The sequence below is a fragment of the Equus caballus genome, chromosome 1 (genome assembly GCF_041296265.1).
Source record: "Equus caballus isolate H_3958 breed thoroughbred chromosome 1, TB-T2T, whole genome shotgun sequence".
Lineage (NCBI taxonomy): Eukaryota > Metazoa > Chordata > Mammalia > Perissodactyla > Equidae > Equus > Equus caballus.
Window position 1 is genome coordinate 140033925 of NC_091684.1, and position 13768 is coordinate 140047692.

Genomic DNA, 13768 nt, shown 5'->3' on the forward strand with positions numbered 1-13768 from the left:
TCCACTGAGCCTGGAACCGAGATGGAGGAGACCCTGAGGCAGCGATAAGGAAAAGAAACGGAGACACCAAGGCAGAAAGAGACCCGGAGACCCAGAGACAGGGAGACTGAGACAAACAGACGCGGAAACAAGCGGTCCAACAGGAGCCCAAGGCGACCCGGAGAGGGCGAGACACTGGGGGGCAGACGCCAGCAGAGCAGAGCCCCCGCGCGGCGCAGGGTCACGGCGCGCGGGCCCGGGGTCTCCGGCGGGGCCCGGGCGGCCGCCCTCGCAGGGCACCCCCGCCCCGGCTGATCGCCCAAGATGGCGATGGAGGGGCGGGCGAGGCGGCGGCGGCCCCGGCCCCCGCGCCGGCCCCCGCTCGGGCCCGGGCCCCCGAGGCCGCGCCCCCGCCCGCGGCGCCGCGCCTCCCCGGGCCATTGACGCCCGGCGCGCCCTCCCCCGGCGGCGGCGGCCGAGGCGCGGGGCGGCGGCGGCGGCCGGGCCGGCCCCATGGCGCGGGGGGACGCTGGCCGCGGTGGCGGGCTCCTCGCGCTGACCTTCTGCCTGCTGGCCGCGCGCGGTAAGGGCGGGCGCCGCGGCGGCGGCCGGAGCGGCTGCGGGTGTCGGTGCGCCCGCGCGGGGGCTGCGCGCGGCTGGGGGCTGGCGGGCGTCCCGGGTCCCGAGCGAGTGCGGGGCCGTGCGGCGCGGGCTGCGCGTCCCTGTGCCTGGGATGCCTGTGTGCTCTCGGGGGTCTGCGAGCTGTGGCCTGGGGCGCGTTTGCGGCGCGAACTAGTACTAGTCCGCAGGGGGTGTGTGTCCTTGGTTTAGCGGAGTCTGGAGTGAGTGAGTGTGTGTGTGTGTGTGTGTCTGTCTGTGTGTCTGTGCGCGCAGGGGGTGGGAGCGGGGGCTTCTGCGGGCGTCCGCGTCTGCAGCGCGTGCCACGGTCGCGGCGTGGGATCGCGGGGCCGGGGCTGCGATGCTGATGGCTCGTGCGGGGTGGGCTCTGCCGGGCCCGCGCGTGTCTCCGGGTTGAGAGTATGTGTGAAAGAGGAGGGTGTGGGGGTGTGTGTCTGCACCTCCATCTGTGTCGAGACCGTGTGTAATTGTGTTTATGGGGCTGAGCTAATATTTGGCCTTGGCTTTTGGGGAGTGTCCTTGCCCGTGGTGGGGGCACAGAGCAGGAGATTCCGGATTGACGCGGGATAGTGATGATAAAACACTCAACTTTGCCCAGTGGGTGTGGTCCCTGAGGCTGGGTGGGGCGGGGGGGCGGGGGTGGGAGTGTTGCTCCCCAGACCTGTGGCCCGGAATGGGCTGGGGGAGGGGGCAGGAAACCAGTTGCCTTCGTGGACGTGTCCAACACTCGCTCTCAGGATGGACGCGTGTCACTCCTGCCCCACCCCCCCAGGGGCAGATGAGGGAAGCGTTGTTGAGGTCAGCCAGGCCTCCTCCAGCCCCCCACCTCAGTGCGGGGTAGGGGTGGGGGTAGGAGTCAGAGTTGGCCACGCTGGAGAAAGGGCTGGGGATGGGGGGCACGGAGTCCCAAGTCTCTATGCCTGGGGCTCCTTCTTCCACCCCCAGCCCTCTCGCTTTCTGTCCTGTGTGCGTTTGGGGGGCGGCCGGTAGGGAAGGTAGATGGTAGGGCTGGTGAGGGGGATGGGCTGCCCGCTTTGTTCGCCTACTTCTTGCCTTCCCTGCCGAGGAGGGAGCTGAGGATGTGTCCGGGGCGAGTCGGGGAGGGACTTGGAGGTGGGGGTGGGGAGGGGGATTTCTCTCCAGCTGCCGCGGCTTTCCAGAGAGACTCAGCCAGGCCACGTGGGAGGGAGGCAGGGACGGCGGAGTGGGGAAGGAGCCTGCGCCTGGCCGGCCCCAGGCCCATCTCCAGGAAACCCAAACAGCGGGTGGGAAAGTGGCGGGGGCTGCTTGGACCCCTTCTCCCCCTACAAAGACACGCCCCTTTCCAGCTGGGACTGCGGACCGACCGGAGGCCGCCTGGGGGCAGGGTCTGGGTGGCTGGGCTCTGGAAATGGGGGGCTCCGGGTTGTCAGGTGAAGGGGCGGGCAAATGCCAGAGAAGCGTCTGTCCTCCCTCAGCCCAGGAGATTAAGGAATGTTGTGCCCACCTTCTTTCGCTCTTCCAGGAGCTCCGGGAGCGGGCTCAGGGTTACCCAGTAAAGCAGGACTATCGAGTACCGGTGGGGCCTCCCTCCTGCAAGGGGCTCAGTTTGCTTCGGAAACCGGGCCTCTCCCTGCGCCCGATTCACAAGGCAGGGGCTGGTCCGAGGTGGGGCTCCCTTGGCAACGGTGTGCGTGGCTAAAGCAACTACTCTATTGGCCCTCAGTCCTAAACTCTTTGTGCAAAGCTCAGCGGCCTCGGGACACTCCTATAGAGTTCTGACTAGTCACCCTGATCTGGAGCCAGGTCATTCATTCATTCAACAAATATTTATTGAGCACTTGTTTTGGCTAGCATGTGCCTGGTGCCTGGAATATAGTAAGTTAGGAGGCCCACCTGGTCCCTGGTGCAAAGCTTTCAGTCTGGTGAGAGGAGACTGACAGGTACCCTGGAAAGGTCAGGAAAGACATCCTTCCAGAAGAGGTGCATAGCAGAGCTCAATGCAGAACGTGAGGTAGCCCTGTAGAAGGGAGTGTCTAATGATGGGAAATGTTCCAGGGAGAACAGCATGTGCAAACACTCAGAGGTGCCTTTGTTTAGACCATTGAATGAAGCTAAATCTGGCTAGAGTTTAGAATGCAAGGGGTGACAGCAGGACATATTGGGGAGAGATGCGACGGGGGCCATGGAGTGTCGAGAGAGAATGGCGAAGATGAGGACTGGACCCAGGTCATGAAGGGCCTTGTAAGTCCCACCAGGGTTTCTGGCCTGAGAGTCCCTGTGAGCCCTTGGCGGGTTTTAAGATCAGCTTTGCATCAGCTCACTCCAGCCAGCGTGGAGAATCAATTGGGCAGGGCTGGAGGCAGGAAGCTCCAGCTTCTTGGAAGTCTGTCATAGTAATCCAGAAGGGAGGATGGTGGCAACTAGCACAGTGGCACCACCCGTAGTAGCCTGGTGACCAGAGTAGCTGAATTCCAGAGACATTTAGGAAGTAGAATCAGTAGGACTTGAGGATGGATTGAGTTTGTAGGAGTGAAGGAGAGGGAAGTCAAAAATAATAGACACTTCAGCAACCTCAACATGGCAGAATGAAGGGCTAGTGTTGGGGTCGGGCTGGTGACTGTCCCTCTCTCTCCTAACACTGCTCTTGACTCAGGGAGTGGGACTGTGAGACTTTTTATAGGAATGGGACTCCTGTCTGGCCACAGTGGTGGAATACTGGGTGTGCTGTTTTCACCATATGCAAGAGGTGGGGCTGTCCCTTCCACCCAATCAAGCAATCAAAATTTGGGGAGTGGGAAAGCCAGAGGTCAGTAATAGGAGGTCTCTAAGATCATGAAAACTGCCTTCTCCTCACCCGTGGGCTCAGAGGCTTTTCCTCAGTCAGTTGGGTGTTGCGATGGCCCTCTCTGACCCTACCTTCAGAGGTTAGGAACCAGGTCAAATATAGTTTCTCTTTTTTTTTATTTTACAGAATTCTTTTTCCCCTTGAGGAAGAGTAGGCCTGAGCTAACATCTGGGCCGTCTTCCTCTGTTTTATATATGGGACGCCTGCCACAGCACGGCTTGATGAGTGGTGCATAGGTCCGTGCCTGGGATCAACCCAGAGAACCCATGGCCGCCAAAGCAGAGTGTGCAAACTTAACCGCTCCGCCACCAGGCGGCCCCTATAGTTTCTCTTAATGGTGAATCTTATCCAGAGGTTATCTAAACCTTCATTGATCCTGTACATACTTTCAGGCCCAATTAATCACACATTATGTGTAAATTAGCATTTCCTTTCTTTTCTCCGAAAGGTACCGCTTTCAATTTAAGCGATCTCACAATTAGATTGTCATAGAATGTCAGCTCTCAAGGGAATTTAGAATTAATTTTGTCACGAACCCATTTTACAGGTGAGAAAACTGAGTGGCTTCCCAAAGTTACAGGGATAGGGACTGAGCCGGGGCTGGAACCAGTCTCCTGGCTCTCGGAACAGCCACACTTTCCTGGGGTCCGGTACACACAGACCCTGGTTCAGTCTCTCTGCTCCCCCTCCCCCTCCCAGGAGAAGTTCTCAGCTTTGGGCTTGGCCCCCTCAGTCAGTCTGTCTGGGCTCTGGGATCCACCCTCCTCCACCCATCCCCACTTGCTGCCTCCTGTTCGGCCTTCACTGTTTCTGAGGTACAGCAAGCAGACTTGACACGGAATTCCAGATGTAGAACAGATGTCATTGCCAGGCAGGCAAAGGGGCTCCCAGCTTCCCAGGGTCGGGGGAGGAGTAAGAGTGGCTCTGATGGGGGAGGACCCCAACCCCAGCCTGGTCAGAGGGGCGTGATGGGAGCTGGAGGGTAAGGAAAACCAGAGGGATGATGTTCTGGGCTTGACGTGCAGAGAAATGGAATCCTTGTCTTATAGGCTATCTGGACTGCTGCGGCTGAGGCAGCCCCTGGATTTGAGGGGCTGTGGGGGGGTCATTGGGGTCAGGGAAGCAGAGGCTCAGTGAGCTCTCTCTCAGGTACAGACTTGAGCATGCAATCTGGTGCGGAGCCCAGACTTCTGGATGGTTCGATAAGGGGCTCATTACCTTGTCATGTAGTTTGGAGACAGAACTCTGGCAAGTGAGCAGAGCATACAGGGAGACAGAGGTGGGCACAAGAGGAAGATATTTTTAATCATTTAAGAACATGGGAGGTAGTGCGCCCCCCAGTGCTAGTAATGTTTAAGTACAGTGTTTCAGTGTGAATTTGCTGTTCTGTCTCTGTGCTTTCTTAGCATCTTGTTAGGTGTCTGCTAGGCGCCCCATAGTGTGCTGGGCAGTTTCCACATATATTATTCACGTCATCGCCAGCCCTGAAGGGAGTTCCTGTAATTTTTACAGATAAGGAAATTAAGGCCTGGAAAAGCATGAGTGACTCTGTGTCTTACCTTTTTGAGTGTGTCTCTGCATGTCCACTCATCTGTTCAAGGATTTGAACATTTGAATATTTTAAATATTTGAATATTTGTTGAGCACCTACTATGTGCCAGGCACTGTTTTAGGTATTGGAGATTTAGAAAGCTCACTAGGACATAATCTCCAGCTGTTGCCTAGCTGGGGAGAAAAGCAAATCAAAAATCTAAAATGATAACTGCCATGACGGAGGTGCCCAGGGTTCTGTGGGGCAGAAAAAGGAGAGGCGTCTAAGTCAGACCCAGGGATGGCACAGCTTATAGGGAAAGGGAGCAGCACGAACAACACATGGAACAGCAATGTGCTTTCAGAGAACTGATGTGGTTGGGTCTGGTGGGGACAGAGCGTTGAAGGGAACAGGAGGTGGGCAGATCGGGCTGAGTGTGGCTTTGCTGTCAAGTTGACTGAGGCTGAGCCACTCTCCTCAGGATCACAGATGAAGGGAGCCCTGCAGCCTTCCCTGTGTCCCAGGCCACCATCCTAAGCTCTCCTTCCAGCTGTTGGTGGGAGGGGCTTAGTGTGTGGTAAGGGAGGTGGCTAAGGTGGGGGGCGGGGAGTGAGGTTTCTGGAAGAAACTGACTTGTGTCTCCTGGGAACGGAGAGTAGTGATGGTGTCATGGAGAATTGCCCCTACATGGAAAACAAGTTGTAAATCTGTTGGGCTCTGAAATTCAGCAGTGACAAGGCACTGATGTTTGTGGCAAGTTCTTGGCTTAATGAAGGAGGCATCTCGGCTTTGTTCTCCTCCCTCCCACTCACCTGTTTCCTGAGAGTTCATTGAAAAATGGCACCCTGGCTTACACCAGGCCCCACTAATGCCACGAAACAGCATTGAGCTGGCCCTGGGGCTCAGCAGTGAATCTCCTTTCTGTCTGGGTTCTAATTGGCCTCATAAAATCTAATTTATCCTGTAAGTGGGTAAAATAATCTGTCAGAAAAAGGAGATTGAGAGATGGCCCTGGGGCTCCCAAGCATAGACGCTGTGTGTGTGGCAGGATCTCACCGAGCAGACTGAGGAGAAGGGACTGTGGGAGAGGGAGGCCCCCTCGAGGCAGAAAGCTGGCAGGCAGCAAGTGTCCACTGCGTCCCCTGTCTGTCCTGAGAGGGACAGCTGAGAAGTGCTCATGGGAGGGGCTTTGGGGTCAGCCCATGGCAGTGGGCTTGGAGTGGCAGGAGAGGGGTGGCCATGAAGCCACTGGACAAACAAGGCCCACTCCCCAGAGCATCACTTTTACAAAGAGATTTGGTGGTGTGGGAACCATGTTTATATTAAAACAAACATAGCTGTGTAATGCAGGAGAATGCAAAATGTGCCAAAGGTTTAAAAATAAAAACAGTTCAGGCAGTCAGCAAGCCTCCTGAGTATGCTCTCCGCTACTGCTGGGAGAATTTTGGTGAAAATGAGAAATGTGGAGACTCTTCATTTTAAGACTCGGGAAACAGAGGCCGAAGGGAAGAAAGTACAGACCCAAGGTCATACAACAAATGATGGACCCAGGACTCTGCTCCAGGCCAAAGCTTGTCCCACTGCATCTCATTGTCCATCTAGATAAGAAGAAGGACGGGAAGGGACCTCCAGGTGTCTGTGCGGTGTCTGCTGGGGAAGGCAGGGTGGCTTCCTGCAGGGCTGGTGCCTGGGCTGAGCCCTGAGGAGGCGTGTCCTGGGCTCAGAAGTTGGGCTGGGCACTGAGGCAGAGAGAACTCTCTTATTTGGGAGCCACTGTCTCCTCAATGCTGGGTTCATCCTCAGAAGGTCAAAGGACAGTTTCCCCAGGCCATTCCTCAGAGAGATGAGACCCCTCTTCTGTGCCTCAGTTTCCCGGTCTAGAAAATGAGGAATCTCAGGCTTTGCAGACATTTTCACCAACATGGGCTTCTGGCACAGCCCTGTGCTATTTGAGGGAGACCCCCAGTTCTCTCCAGATCTGTACCCCTGTTGGGTTCTCATTCTGCCTTATTGTATGAGGAGCTGGGCTCCTCAGAGGTGGGGAAGCCAGACATCTGCTGATCCATGAATATTCAGGAAGGGAATTGGAGCCTCCTCTGGGCTCCCGAGCCAGCCGCCGGCCCCTCTGGCCACCGTCCTGCCCGCCAGAGCCCAGGCTGCTGACATACCCAGCAGCTGCTAGGGCCCCAACTGTTCGCATTGTTTGTTCAGCGCGGCAGGGGATTTTCCAAGCCCCGGACATGCTTTGGGGGGCGGGGAGGCTGCCGGAGGGCTCAGGGATTCGTGTCATGTGGGGCTTTTCTCCCCTGAAACTCAAACTGACTGCTCAGCGGCTGGAACGAGGCATTTGGAAACGACTGGGCTGACAGCCTGGGCTGGCCTTCTCCCTACCCTATGTTTGAATCATAGAATCAAGGGCCTCAGAGAGAGAAGGGACTGGGTGTTACGAACAGCCACTAGCATTTGTACAACCTTTTGCCGTGTGTTTAAAGAGTGAGCCTGTTCCTTGAGTGAGGTCCATTTGGCTCCAGGCTGGAGCCCTGACATACAGCACCTTGTTTAATCCTCACAGGCTTGCTAGTATCATCTTCATTTTACAGATGTGGAAACTGAGGCCCAGAGAGGTTAAGCCGCTTGTCACACAGCTGGTAGGTGGAGCTGCGAGACTGGGAGCTTGATCTTCTGTCCCAAGGTCAAATGCTCTTTCCCCCACAGCACATGGCCTGCAGTGGTGGGAAACGCCGGTTTGGTTTTCCCAGTTAGAGTGGAAACTGGGTGAGGGCAAGGGCTACCTTCTCCTCCCTGCATCCACTGGTAATGCTGAGCCCAGCTGTGTAGCTGGACATGCCAGCAGAGCCTTTCTGATGGATTAAGAAAGGCAGAGGCCTGGTAAAGACACCATCTGTCTGTCCGTCCTTCACACAGCAGTGTCAGAGCCCTGGCCTCTGCCCTGGCCTCCTGATCTCAGCCACTTGGGACTTCTGTTTGTGCCTCAGTCTTGTTCTCCTTTGAGGTTGGTGGGAAGGGAGCCTGGGGACGGACAGGAATTCTAAGTGTGGGCATCTCTGGGTCCAGGAGTTGATGAGCGTGGCAGATACCAGGGTGCATCTGTTCGGGTGTGGATGGTTGTACACAGTTTTGTCTGTGTTCAGATGATGTTCTCTGTTTGCTCAGGATTAGATGTGTCCAGTTCACTGAATAGTCCTAAAATCATAGACCCTCAGACATCACCTACATTTGCATAAACTAAGACCCAGAAGGAGAAGTAACTGGCCCAAGGTCACACAGCTAGACTGTGACAGAGCTGAGTCTAGAACTGAGGGTTGTCTGATTCCCGAGTCACTGTGCTTTCTACCTGCCCCCACATGGCTCTGTCAGCCCAGACCTGCCTCATAATGAGTATGGGCTGTTGTCCCCACCTCTGTCCCTGGTTCACTCTCAGACACACCGTTCTACCTTGAAGGAAGGAGTCAGGCCAGAGGATAAGAAGGGACCTTGGGCCATTGAGCTTTGAAGGGACAGAGAGGCAGCAGGTCAACGTTCTGGAAGACACAACTGGGATAACCAACCATTTCTCCGTGAATAATGGTTACTGGGTGCTACTGAAATGCTGGTTAAAATAATCAGCATTTTCCCTTGTGTGTTTTTGCCCTAACCCTGGGATGGCGTTCCCGTCCTCCAGTGTTCCTCTACTCTTCCCTTTGTGGCAAGGGCAGTGTTGGAGCTGCAGGCTCTTCTGTGTCCTCTAGAGGGAAAAGAGCCCTGGATGGGGTCAGGAGACTGGGTTCTGGGTCTGGCTTGCCATGTGGCCTTGGGGAACTTAGCTGCAGGAAGCAGTGTTTAGCTCTTCTCGTCACTGGGGCAGAAGAGACAGCTGGCCCCCAGATGCCCCATGAACCAGGGAGGCCCCTCTTGGGCTTGCTCTGAATCTAGCATGAGTCTGGCCCCTACCTGATGGGGCTGGAGCTCTTAGCTTTGCCCAGTGTGGTCTACTCACTTTGTCCATTGTGGGGCAGGAGGGGGACTTCCCATCATCCAGGTGACTCCATAAACCAGCTGAGATTTATTTTTGTTTTGTTTATTCAAGATATATATGTATACACACACATGCACTTTCTCACACTCACAATACATTTTCAATGATTCTTAGGTACAGTGCTTTTCTAGCCTATTGTCTATTTTGGTTGGGTAATAATGGTTGAAATGATCTGTAAGGTTCCAGAGATGGGAATGACATTACTGAGCCCCGTTCTGTGCCAGGTCAGACACTGTGCTATACTCCTTTCCCACACATCCTCCCATTTAATGTCGTAACAGCCCCATGAGGAAGGAATTCATATGTCTTTTTTTATTGAGGTGCAGTTCACATACCACCAAATCCACCATTTAAAGTGTGCAAATCAGTGGGTTTTAGCATTTTCACAAGGTTGTACAACCATTACCAATATCTAATTCTAGAAAATTTTCACCATCCAAGAAAGAAACCTCATATCTGTTAATCATCCCTCCTCATTCTTCCCTCTCCCCGGTCCCTGGCAGCCATTAATCTACTTTCTGTCTCTGTGGATTTGTCTATTGTGGACATATCATAGAAATGAGGTCATACAATATGTGTCATTTTGTGACTGGCTCCTTGCACATGGCATAAGGTTTTCAAGGTTCATCCACATTGTAGCATGAATTAGTGCCCCATTCCTTTTGATGGCTGAGAACATACTTATCCATTCGTCAGGTGATGGGCATTTGGGTTGTTTCCACTTTTTGCCTAATATGAATAATGTTGCTATGAACTCTGATTTTTTTTGTGGATGAGGAAATTGAGCAGCCGAGGAAGATGGGCATGGAGAAGTGCAGTGGTTTGCCCGAGATCACAGTAAGGGGCAGAGCCTGGATCCAGACATAGGTGTTTCCATGAGTCCACTTTCTCCGTGATTTGCCGCAGCCGCTGGTTGGGTGACTCAGTTGCTTGGGTCGGTGGGAGGTGGGAGGACACACACTGATGGCCCTGGTGCCCCCTCCTCTACACAGGGGAGCTGCCGTTGCCCCCGGAGATGACTGTGGAGCTGAGCTGTGGAGCAGGGCCACTGCAGGTGATCCTGGGCCCAGAGCAGGCCGTGCTGCTGGACTGTAGTCTGGGTTCTGCCGCTGCCGGACCCCCCACCAGCGTCACGTGGAGCAAGGATGGAGGTGTCCTGCCAGAGTATGACTACCTGCGCCTGCTGCCCAATGGCTCCCTGTGGCTGTCCCAGCCGCTATCACCCGCTGGCAGTGATGAGGCAGCCCCTGGGGCCTCTGAAGTCATCGAGGGAAGCTATTCCTGCCTGGCCCATGGCCCCCTAGGAGTGGTGGCCAGCCAGGCTGCGGTGGTCAAGCTTGCCAGTAAGTGCCAGCATCTGGGGGCTGAGCTGAGACCCACGAGACCTTGGGTGTGGGAAGTGGGATCTGCAGTTAGTTGCTTGCACAAAGGCTTATCTCTTGAGCCCACTCCCCTTTCCCTGCCTCCCGTCCTGCTCAGCGAGTCCCTTCCTGGTGTTATCTGCCTCACTGCTCAGTAGTCCCTGTTCTTCTCCACTCCTCTGTTCCTCCTCCTTTTCTTTTCCTTTGAGTTTGAGAGTCTAGAGTTGTGCTCTCCTCCAGGAAGCCTGCCAAAGAGGGTCAGGGGCACAAAGGTGCCTCCTCAGGGAGCTCTCCACCCTCACAGCAGGTGGAGTGTGTGGCTTCATGACCCATGCTCCAGCCCACCCCCAGGGGGCTCTCAGGAGGCACAGACCACCACGAAATAATTTTCAGGCCAGAAGAAATGTGCATCTCCCTGTAGTCGGACCATCAGGGTGATGTCAGGCAGGGGGACATTGGAATTCACCCTGCCTGCAGCATCTGACCAACGATCACCACTTCTTACCCTCTGGCTGCCTCTCTACTGTGTCTCTGTTGGTCTGAATTTGCTCATGTTTCTATTACCCTGTGTTTCTCTGTCCATGTGTCCGTGTGTGTGTTTCACTGTCTCTGCTCGCTGTGGCCTCTCTCTCTCGTGTCCCTGCCCCTGTCTCACTGTCCTCATCCCCAGCACTCGCAGGCTTCTCTCTGCACCCGGAGTCTCAGACGGTGGAGGAGAACGGCACAGCTCGATTTGAGTGCCACATTGAAGGGCTGCCAGCACCCATCATTACTTGGGAGAAGGACCAGGTGACAGTGCCTGAGGAGCCTCGGTGAGTGGCCTGTAGGGGAGTGGGGAGCGGCTCCCAGTGGGCAGGCCAGAGAGGGCTCTGGGATGTGCTCAGGAGCTGGGATTCTTACAGTCAGGGTGGCCCCGTTTGCCCAAATTGACTAGGAGCCAACCACCACCTGGCTCTCAGCTCATTTCTGGTCCTAAAGAGAAGTTGGGCAAGGTTTTGCTCCTTGGGAGGAAAGCCACCCACCGAGCTGTGGAGCTTGAGTAGGGAGTAGCGATAGAGTCCTTCAGAGCATATCTAGTCCAACCCCTTGCTTTATTGCGAAGGCGACTGCGGTCCAGAAAGGAGCTATGTTTTATCCAAGGCCACCCGGCGAGGCATCGGCAGAACGTTCGTTGTTGGCTCAGGTTTTCTCTTTGCAGAGATCCTCTGGAGTTTCTACCCTCCATGCGTAACTTCTCTTCCTCTGTCAGTCCCACCCAGTGAGGTGCAGCATCTGATAGATGGGGTGTGGAGGTCCTTCCTGCTTCACCCCCCTCTCTCCCCATAAAGGCAGCGGGTAGGCGGAACAATCCCAGGGGAGCATTTGTCGGGTGGAAGAGAAGCCGCAGCTCCACTCAGGACTTGATCCCCACGGTGGCCTCCTGGGTGGCTCAGATGTGCACACCGCATGACCAGATGGGGCAAGGCTCTTTTGCGTTTATGGTCTCTGAATTGGTCTCGTGGCTCGGTTGTCACCCCGTGGATTCTCACATCTTGGAAATGCGACTCCAGAGGCCTTTCCCAGCCACCCTACAATCCTCTCCCTGTGTCTCTCTAGCTGAGTTACCGGCTCGCTCTCTCCTTCCCTCCTGGTGGAGGTGGGGTTCTGAAATGCTGGTTTCCACATCTCCCTGCCCTGGGACTAACCCATCTTGAGTGTGTTCAGTTGTCCCAGCTCCTCTGACTTCTGCCCACGTCTAGGAAGGGGTGAAGGTGTAGGAGAGACTTCTGGGTGGAAAAGCCACAGGACACATCCCTGCAACAGTCGTGAGGGAAGAAGGATGAAAGGTCAAGACATTAAGGGACCCTGTGGACTTTGGCTAACTTTTGGTTTGCCCCATTGGTCCTCAGCAAGTTGCTCCTCACTCAACTTCATTCTCCCCATCTATAAAATTAAAGGGGGAAAAAAAAAATGAAAGAGTTGGATCAGATCATGGTTTCCCAAAGTGTGTTCTTTGCAGAACATTAGTCCTAAAGATGCTCCTTGAAAAAAGTATTCTGTGATTGAATCAGATCAGGAAACTGCCTATAGCTCTCCCTCTTGGAGTTGCCAAGGCCCTGATGAGTCCTGTACTGAATGCCTGTTAGACTTGTTTAACCAAGGGCTTCCTGGACTCCCTTGCCCAGAGCCGCTCTTGCAGCAGCCCTGTGAGCATCCCATGGACGAGCGTTCCAGGGAGCGGGCCTTCAGGATGCTGACCCAGCCTTTCCAGCACAGACAGTTTAAGTTCTCTGCCTTCCTAACTGCGGGGCCTCTCACCACTGTTCGAGGGGTGCTCCCTGGGAGTGGCTGGTGAGAACCAAGTGAGAACCCACTTGGCAGCCCCCAGAGAGAGTGGGAGAGAGCAGAAAAATCTGCCTGCATTGAGGTCACGACAGGCACCGCTTAATGAGAGCTATGTTTTCTCACTTAATCCTTCACATTATCCTTCAAGGTAGGTGTTTCTTATTTTTCATGTTTTCCTCCATTTACTTTTAGTTTATATTCCTAGTCGATCCATTTTCCAAATTCATATAAACAAAAAAGAAGCAAAAGTTACTCATCATCCTTTCACCCATGTAAAACCACTGTTAGTTCTGATGTCTATCCTCTGGATTTTTTCCCCCTATGTGTTTATAAATATTTCCTTTAAAAATTTGGATTATATTGTACCTACTAGGTTTTTTGTTCAATCATCTTTTTCTCTAAACAAAAATGGGATTATATTGCAACTTTTACTTTTCTTCACTTAACACATGAGGAGCATCCTTCCCAGTCTGTACGTATGGTTGTGGCAGATATTATCTGGATTGTTAAATGAGGGAACTGAGGATCAGAGACAGAAGTAACTCACCCCAGGTCACACAGCTAGTGCCCAGAGTGTCGGACACTGGAGCCCCAGTGTGGATGACACATAAGCCTCTTGTGATTTGGTGGTTGGGGTGGGGAAGCTACAGGCTCTGTAGAAGTTCCTGCTGTAGATGGGCTTAGAGATCAGGTGGTCCAGCTGTGACTTAGCAGAGAAGTTACTTCCCCAAAGTTTCTCAGCAAAAGGTGAGTTCAGACCTCACCTCCCAACAGCTAGTTCAGGCATCATTCCATGAAGCCACAGGCCTCTCCCAAGAGGCTGGAGCTGCCAGTTCTTGAGTTCTTGGAGTGTTTGCCCCGGGTCCTCTGAAAAGTGATCCTCATCTATAAATAAGCCAGGCTCACATGTCCCAGCACATTGTGTGGGAGGAATAAAGAAATGTCTCAAACAGCAACTTGATTCTGCCCAAGGTATGTATTTTTACACGTGCCCAGATATAGTACATGTGCAAATATGCTATTCATAAACTCAGCCCAGTGGTTGGAAGGAGACCATATGCCTGGGTGTA

General features: G+C 54.3%; 1 protein-coding gene across 1 annotated transcript in view; it reads left to right on the forward strand.

The window, feature by feature from the left end:
- Positions 1-426: 426 nt before the first annotated feature.
- Positions 427-13768, forward strand: part of IGDCC4 (immunoglobulin superfamily DCC subclass member 4) — a 37953-nt gene continuing 24611 nt past the window's right edge. Inside the window, exons 1-3 of the mRNA XM_023655262.2 lie at positions 427-562; positions 10005-10355; positions 11044-11185. Of these exons, the coding sequence (XP_023511030.1) occupies positions 493-562; positions 10005-10355; positions 11044-11185 (563 nt within the window). The 5' untranslated portion in view covers positions 427-492. The remainder of the gene's footprint in view (positions 563-10004; positions 10356-11043; positions 11186-13768) is intronic.